Here is a 9,580-nt window from a genome sequence, read left to right as displayed (position 1 = left end):
TTTTAGTCACTGTACTCTCGAAATGACTATTTTGGTTCCTGTATTTTTTTAAAAAATATAATTTTGGTCTAAAATGAACAAAAGTTGAATAGGGCCAAATAGAAGTTTGAAAGTATCAAGACTAAAATAAATAAAAGTTGAAAGTATATGAACTAAATTGGATATTTTGAAAGTACATAGGCCAAAATATTATTTAACGGTATTAATAATAATAAAATAGAGTTAAATGATTAGCATGCATGGTCTAGCTCGTAGTATTAAATATTTGTTGACATATCGACATTTACATCGACATTTCCATGTATTTTTAGGGTTTGACATTAACATGAAAGATCTACTCTCCATAGTATTACGAAGAAAAAAAGATAAAATAAAAAAATAACTGATATAGACATAATATTAATATAAACTATTTTTTTTTAATATAACAAATGGGGGCGGAAGATTTGAACTCATGATCTCTTTGTCAAGTATCATCGTTGAGCTGAACTCATGTTGGTCATCATTGTTAACTAGAAATGTTGAAATATATTTCCAGACCATTTCTATGAAATTGAAACTTCGAGATTTCCACTTAAAGCGTAGGCTGAATCTCTCTCAAATCCCGGAAAAAGTTGTCAAACTAAAGAAGGCCATCATGATTTAAAATTTTCCAAAATGATAAGAGGCTGTTGGGAGAAAGAGAGAGAGAAATCACATCAAAAGCAGCAGTGTTTACTTTTCCTTTTACCATTTTTTTTTCTCTTTTTAAATTCTCTTTTCTTGAGAGAGAAGGCATATTGGTAATTAACACCATCCCACATTCTTCACAAAATTGAAGGAAAAAAAAAAAGAAAAAGGTTTTGTTTTAGCTGTGGTTCTTAGCTCTGTCTACAGTGTCTCTTCAGCATCCCCAAATGAAACTTGTTGCTCTCTCTCATCATTCATCTAATTTTCAACCTCAATTTTCTAACTTCATCTTGGCTTTGTTCATGCAAGATCCAAAGGCCTCCAATTCAAGGTGCACTTTCCCTCTCTCTCTCTCAACAAATTATTGTGTAAAATTGGTGAAAGGAAATCCAAATTTGTTTGTGGGTTTTACCTCAACTATGGTTCTCGCTCGTCAAAACGAGCCTAATTCAGTGGTAATTGACATATATCTCCAACCAAGAGGTCGTGAGTTCAACCCTCAACTCCTATATGTTGTACTAAAAAAAACTATGGCTCTGTCTCTGTCTTTTAAATTATTATGTGTGAGATTAGTGGAGACAGTATTGGGTTGTGTGTGTGAGTTTTATGTATCTTTCTTATGGCTCTCTCATGTGAAATTATTGGTCAATTTTTCCCAATTTCTTGTGTTTTTGCTTTAGAAAGTTTCAATCTTTTTCACAGACACACAATTAAACACCAAAATCTTCAAATGGATGGAGCTGTTTTTATAATAATTTTAAGAAAGTGGGATATTTTTTAATCCAAGCAATGCGGTGTGTGGATAGAAATTTCACCTCAAAAAGTTTTGATTTATGGTTTCTAAAATTGTTAGATCATATCATCTAGCCCGTCTTGAAATTTCATAAGTAACACTTTCGTTCCCTGAAATTTAGAAAAATGTACTAAATGGTCTCTAAATTATGTTGACCGTTATTGATTAACGTTAAGATGACATGACGGTTAAGTTGTTGAATGTACTTAACCACCGTATTATCTTAACGTTAGTTACCACTAAAGTACAACCAGAAACTTAACCGCCACGTCATCATAAAACTAGTCAATTATGGTAAAAAAGTAAGATCTTGGATCATTTAGAATATTTTCCTAAATCTTAATAATCAAAAGTGACCAAAATAGACACCTATTCTCCTGATATTTTGAAATTAGGGAGTTGTACCCTTTTTGTTTTCAGGGCTATTAATTTTTTTTTTTTTTTGTTATTAATGAAATTGGTACATCTTATTTCTGTCAAATTCAATAAGTTGTAAAATTAAACATAATAGAATAATTCATAAAATTCTCAAACTATGTTAAAAATTATTTAAACATATTATAGAGATATGGATTTGGATTGGGAGTAGAAGATGAAAGCAAAATTGGGCCAAACTTTTTTGGGCTTGGGCTTTTAAATGCCCGGCCCATTGTAAACCCATGTTTAGCCAATTTTCCAAACCCCAAACAAGTTTTGTTGGATTTTGGGACGAAATTATTTGTTATTTATTTACAAGAAAAAAGCACTTTTGCATCATTAATTTCTCAAATCTTTGACTCTGGAAGTCTTTATTTATTTATTTATTTTTCAATTTTAGTAATTTGGACTTGGTCCAACATTTGACCAAGTCTTCTGTTTTACTCTTTTTATTTGCCATTTTGTTTTCAAAATTTGGCAACTTTTTTTCCACAGCAAGTAAAATAATAGAATATTCCATTCTTGGAATTAGGTAAAAATTGGCCAACCCTAGCTCCTTCAATTCCAAACCAATTTTCCTCCCAATTTCAATTTTGTTTTGAAAATTTTACACCTTTTTATGGGTTTCAAAAGAATGGTTTCTTCCCCATTTGGAAATAGAAAAAGGAAAAAAAAAGAAAAAAAAGTTGGGATTAGTGAAATCTATTATGCGTGATATGAAATTGATGTTCCACAGGAAGCCATGGTATCAAAGAGCAATGGAAATAGTGGGAAGAACTCAATGGAAAACAACTCCAAAATCCAAAGAATTCACAATTCCAACTGCAAATTCTTCAAATGGGGCATTCAATTCCAAGGGAAATGAATTCCCAAGATCAATTGGGAATAACAATTCCCACAAACAACACAACAAGATGAGAAAATGCACTTCTCTCAAGATTGCAACTTCATTCACAAGAGTTTGTCTTTGTGCACCAATTTCTTCTTACAATGAAATTTTCCAAGCTGAGATTAACCCGCCCAGGCGAAGCCATAGCTATCCAAGATCCTCCAAGCCCTTTCCGACCCATAACAACATCGCACAAGAAAGAGTTTCGAATTTTTCGAGCGCGCGAGCTAGCGGTGGGGGAATTAGTAGCCGAAGGTTCTTTCGGGGAAAGTCGCTCACCGACGACGTTTTGATGCGGAGATTCGTCCTCGAAGAAGAGGCGATGATGCATGTGAGGAGGAGGAACCAAATGGAAGTTATAAGGAAGAGGAGTTTGATGAGAAGAAGGAAGAAGCTTGGACCAAGCCCTCTTAGCAAAATGGTGATAGCTGAGGAAGAACAATGAATTAAAATAATGAATACACATACATAATATAATAGCTTTCAAGTTGTTTTGATTAATTAGTTCTCTCTTTTTTCTCTTTTGTTGCAAAATTTTGCTTGTAATGGCTTTTGTGGAATGAGGTTGTATGCACCAATTATGTGCAAGTTTTGCTATTATAATTTTTTTGGGTTAAATTAGAACTCACTGAAACTTTTAGGGTTATGTATCTATATCTAGTTATTTTATTTTAAAAAGTTCTTAATAAGTTTTGAAGTCTTAACTTGAAAGCTATGACAATATTTTTGTAAACTTATTGAGTGTAGTTGTGGGCTGAAATTGTGATATAAAAAAATCCTATTTTAGTTTTTGATTGAAAAAATGAGATAAAAAAGAAAACAAAGAAATCAAATCATTAGAAAATATAAATGACAAATAACATTTTTTTTTTATTATATCTACATATTGAAGCCATAACTACTAGTTACAACTTTTTTTTTTCGATAATTGTACCTTTAAAGTATTTTGTATAGGTTACTAAACTTTTAAATTTTGTATCTAGTACGGTCGATTAAGTATCATACAGTAGAATATACTAAAGTAAACTCATACGTATATTCCTTTAAAAAGTACCATTAGCATCCTACCAAAACATTAAAGTTTAAAAGTTAAGAAAACAAGAGTAAGAAATACAAACATAATTTTTTAAAGTTTAGGAATCACTAAAAATATTTTACAAAGTATAAGACCGAATAGACAACCTGAAAAATTTCTACAAAGATTAAAATTTAAGTTAAATAGTCAGAAAAATTAACACAAAGATTAAAATAATTTTTTCTTGAAAATTTTAAGGGACTAAAATAAAATATTTCAAAGTTTATAACGGATTAAGTATAGATTAGTTGAGGGATTAAAATAACATTTAAACTATTTATTTAGTGTCATTGTCTTGAATTTAAAGACGACAAACCTACTATAAATTTCAAAATAATATTATTAAGAAAAAAAGTTAATTTTGAAAAACAAAATATATTATTTTTTTTTGGGTGCATCCAATCTTTACCTAATTGGGGAAAATCAAGTATTGCTTAAAAGCCACTCTCTCGAAATCACAAACTTTCAAATGAAGCTTAGTGGTTGCCTAATCCATATCAAAGAATTTGGCAATTTAACATCAAATATAATCTTTATTATTGTTGTTGTTATTATTATTATTATTATATATTTGTTTATATGTAAGAATATACCTCACATTTGTATGAATAATTTGTACTATATATAAGCTTCTTAACCACAAAGATGAGTAGAGAAGTAATTTATTACTAGAGATTACAATATACGACAATCTATCAAACATCGACAATATTGTTCATTATCTCAAATTTCTTCTCGAGCAATGGATCAGTTCGAAATTATTTTTATCAATAAATCATTGTACTACATCGTATTTCTGTTAAATATGTTTTAAAAAATTAAACAATAACAATCTTAATTAAAATAAATTTTTAGATCTGCATGAGTATAAAAGATAGTTAATGGATATATACAAAGGATGCTAATAAATTAAATTGGTTAAATTAAATTTTTGGTCCTTTAGCTAGTAGATTACGAGAATGACAGTTGTTCAGATGGCGGTTTACAATTGTCATCATTCAGTAGTCGCTATAATAAAACACGATCACAACCAAACAATTGACATTTGCTCAACCGTCTAGTATGTATACACTAACAGGTTAGAACTGACATTGAAAGACAATTTTGGTGCAGTGAAAGAGACATATTGATATAATAAATGTTGAAGATGATTCTTTTTTTTAGTTCAACAACATGTGGGTGTAGGGATTCAAATCTTGCTCAACCCCTTATTCGGGGATATATGTGTCTTGTATAGTTGAATTATGCTTAGTTCACACTAAAGCTAATTTAATAATATTCGATAATAGCCAAAGCGAGCAAAGCTCAGCGGTAATTGACATCCTCACATGTTGTACTAAAAAAATATTCGATAATAAATACAGAAACTGTATTTTAATATATGACATGTATATTCAAATTTCCATCACTCTAAACCATATTAACAAATTGATTACTGACCTATCGATGAGTAAAAAAACTTCGACCAATAAGACCCTTTAAATTAAGCCTAAATTTTTAAATGTCGATGTCGATGGAAATGTCGAGGTCTCGATTTTATGAAAATGTCGATGAAAATGTCAATAAAATATCAATGTCAACAGATATTTATGGAAAGATTATAAAAATAAATAAATACATAAAAATATTTAAATTACCAAATAAGCATTTTAACATTTTTAAATAAGTAAAAATAATTAATATTAATATTATGTTCATATTAACGATATTTTGTTGATATTTTTCATATTTTGTCGATGTTTTGGTAATACTATAGAAATGTCGATTTATATCCTCGTGTTGATGTCGAACTTAGGGATACAAAAATGTCGATGAAAATGTCTATATCGACGGATATTTAATGCCCTAATTAAGCCATATAAATATCAAAGCCAACTACAAAAATACTCGAAAATATCATACATGTAAAAATGGATTTCCAACTCCACCAAAATATCCAAACACAAATTTAGAAAAAAAAAAAATTAACCTACGAGAACAAGTACTTGCAAAAAAAAGCCATAAAAGAAGGTTATTTATTTATAGTAGATTTGGAAATATGGAAGTTCGAACCTCCAAACTCGAATAAAAGAATACATGTTAATTACCACTGAGCTATACTTATGTTCGCAGCCACAAATGAAGTTAATGTTTAATTTAATAAAAATAAAAATAGAAAAGCTTTAAAGTTTGACTCACACTAAATGAAGTACGTATCTTCAATCTTGTTTTTTTTTTTCCAATTGATCCAAATGAATTATCTTACGAATATATTTGTAAGAGGATTTTCTTTTTGACCATACATTTATGCAAATTATAAAATTAAAATTAGGAGGCATTTATATAAATAACATAAAAAAATATGCATTTTAAAAATATAGCATTGTACAAAACTAACATATCCAAATTAAACTTAAACTCCAATGGATTGTAAAATTAAACACTAAAACGCAGACATTGCTATATTTGAAAAAAAAAGTGACCTTTGAAAATAAATATTAAACAAGATTTTAAATATTGATGTAAAATGTTGAGGTATCACTTTTAGTGAAATTTTGATGGAAAGATTGATAACATATCAGATATAATCATAAAAATTAAGAAATGAATAAAATATATTTAAAACAATAAATAAACATTTCACTATTTTTAAATAATTTAAAGTTGCTTATTATTAGTGTTACGACTATATTAATGATATTTTATTGATATTTTCTTACATCTTGTCGATTTTTTGATGATACAATAGAAATATCGATTCATCCTTGCGTCGATATCAAATCGATAGACATATGAAAATATCGATAAAAATATCTGATATATCACCAGAAATTTAGAACTCTGATCTTAAATTTATGTAAATTTCTCTTAAATTAAAGAGTGTCCCGCCATTTTTTTTTATTTTCAAGAGAAATGATAGAAAGGATGGTTTTAACTAACTTGTATTATATTATACACCAAGAATTAGCTTATCCACCGCCACAAAGGGGAAAAAAAACCAAAAAAAAAAAAAAGGTTAAAATTGTCTCACCAACTCTTTCCATTTTCAAATCAAATGGGATATGTTGCCCCTTAAACCCAATTTTCAATTGAAGTTTTCTCCTTTAAATTTTAATGTATAGTTTGCATTATTATGTGGCCCATTTTGATATATATATATTTCATTTTCAAGAAAAAGTTTATTATATATATTTAAATATAAATATGTTATTTGACATAGAAGAATTATTTGGCAGAGGGTAGTTCAAACTTTAAAGAACGAAAACAAAATACAAATATAGTATTTTTCTATTTCCATACGATCTCTTTATTACTTATTTCAATTGGTTAAGTCATATGTGTTATAATTCTTAAATCTTAAATTAAAAGAAAAATATTGATTGTTGATGCAAGATTATATCGAGCTATCGAAGGTGGGCCACATGGTAATGAAGACGAGCTGACGAGGTGCGACCCAAAATAAGAGAGACTTGCAAAAGAAACAAACACACTGATGTTCAAGTTAGAAAAGGCACAAACTACGATAAACGGTTCTTAGAGCAGAATTGTGTACTTGAATGAAGAGGGAAAATGTCCATTTTATAAACGGTTGGCGAAAGGAGGGGCCAAGGCTGTTGGAACTGTTCCGACCGACAGTTTTGATTGTCGGACCCCAGGTGTATTGTCGAGCCTGAGGTCAGTCTGAGAGAACTTAGATGATTCTCCAGTCAAATTTTGGTTTCAGCTCGATTCTGGGTTCAGGTTGGTCTCTTTCGATAGCTTCGTGGACTATTTTCGACGATACAGAGTTGAATTGTTGGATCTACGTGTCAAATCGTTTTCCCTCCAACATTAATAATTATTAATTCTTTTAACGGTATAATTAGATTCAAGCTACATTTTAAATATTAAAGAAATAAATGGAACCATAAAAACAAAAAATGTTATCTTTCAGATTAAATTCCTAACTTTAAAACTTTAAAAGAATTATAGAATATTTAAAAATGTTTATGTGTATTAAAAATGTTGATATGTTATCTGCATTAAAATGTTGATAACTTTAAAAATGCTATCTGCATTAAAATTCATGTTTTAGTCATTTAAATATTTAAAAATATATATATAACATGGGTATTAAATATCCGTTGATATGTCGACATTTCTACCTACATGTTTATGTGTTCATCAACATGAGAGGTGAATCCAACATTTTATAATATTGCAGAAAAATCGACAAAATATAAAAACATCAACAAAATATCACCAATATAGACATTAATATTAATGATTTATAATTTATTTAGAAAAAATGAAAGGACTATTTGTTAATTTAAATATTTTTTGCGATTTTTTTATTTTTATAACATTTATATGAATATCTATCGACATAGACATTCTATCTATGTTTTTATTGCATTTTCGTGAAATTGTGATCTTGACATTTCCATCAACATCAACATTAAAATTTTTATAATATATACATTATTTGTTTATCAATAAATGTGTCCAATGTTAGTGTTTGAAGTCAGCGGTGGATCCATAAAGTTTGTCGAGGGGGCTTCATACTCATTTTCAAGTAAGTAATTCACAAATTTATAAAATTACAATTTTAAGGTTGACAAGATTATTTTTTTAAATATGCTCGATCTCATATATTACCATTGTAATAACAATTATATCCATCAAAACTAAATGGACATATTTTCTTTTATAGTATCTCTCCATTTATATTCCAAATTAAATTTACAATAAGCTATAATATAAAATAAGAATGATAATAATTATTATGTATAAAAATAGTTGAAACATGACAATTTTATATTCTATTATAAGTTTTTACCAACTATTATATTTAAAATTACTTCGAATAGTCAAATTGATAGTATATATGAAGTAAAATTAATAAAAATGTACATTAAACAATTAATCTCTAAATTGTTGACTTTTTTAGATTTTTCAAAATTAAAACTAAAAATTATATAAAGTAAGAACAATTTAATATAAAAAACGATGATTTAAACAGAAGAAAAAATATTACTGCAATAATTTATAGAAAAAACATTAACAATATACTTCGAATAGTCAAATTGATAGTATATATGAAGTAAAATTAATAAAAATGTACATTAAACAATTAATCTCTAAATTGTTGACTTTTTTAGATTTTTCAAAATTAAAACTAAAAATTATATAAAGTAAGAACAATTTAATATAAAAAAACGATGATTTAAACAGAAGAAAAAATATTACTGCAATAATTTATAGAAAAAACATTAACAATATGTAGCGATAACATTTAAATTGAAAACAAAAATAAAACTTGAAATTATTGGCAACGACAAAAAAATGACAAATGACCTATAAATTGAAATAATTTCTTTTAGTTGTAGAAGAGTAGGTAGTAGCTGCCCAATTTAAAATTAATGTTAAAATGTTTCAACAATTATTTCTCTTTAACCTTAAAAAATGTCTAACAAATCTTTAAACTTTCCATAGTTGTGCAACTTTTAATTTGTTGTCTAATAAATTATTTATTTATATTAGATACTATTAAAATTTAAAATGTCGATGGAGATAGAGATGTCGAGAGCTCACTTTTATGGAGATATCAATAAATTATCGATGATAATAGATATTTGTAGAAAAAATTACAAAGATAAAGAAATTCACAACAAAATTTTTATCAATGTTTTTTTTGGTAAGACCAATCCCACACAATTTTCAAAATTAAACTTGTAATTTAACATAAATTTTATATTATTTGAACATTAATTTTGGC

The 9,580-nt window shown here is 27.7% G+C and overlaps 1 protein-coding gene across 1 annotated transcript; it reads left to right on the top strand.

The window, feature by feature from the left end:
- The first annotated feature begins 795 nt into the window (after positions 1-795).
- Positions 796-3,365, top strand: LOC111022587 (Serine/Threonine-kinase). Its single transcript, XM_022299752.2, has 2 exons — positions 796-1,000; positions 2,616-3,365. Exons 1-2 carry the CDS (start codon positions 897-899, stop codon positions 3,211-3,213), a joined length of 702 nt encoding a protein of 233 aa, XP_022155444.1. The 5' UTR covers positions 796-896; the 3' UTR covers positions 3,214-3,365.
- Positions 3,366-9,580: the final 6,215 nt, after the last annotated feature.

Source organism: Momordica charantia (assembly GCF_013281855.1).
Source record: "Momordica charantia cultivar OHB3-1 chromosome 7 unlocalized genomic scaffold, Mcharantia_2.0 BLBB01000007.1, whole genome shotgun sequence".
Classification (NCBI taxonomy): Eukaryota; Viridiplantae; Streptophyta; class Magnoliopsida; order Cucurbitales; family Cucurbitaceae; genus Momordica; species Momordica charantia.
This window is presented reverse-complemented; position numbering and strand designations above follow the sequence as displayed.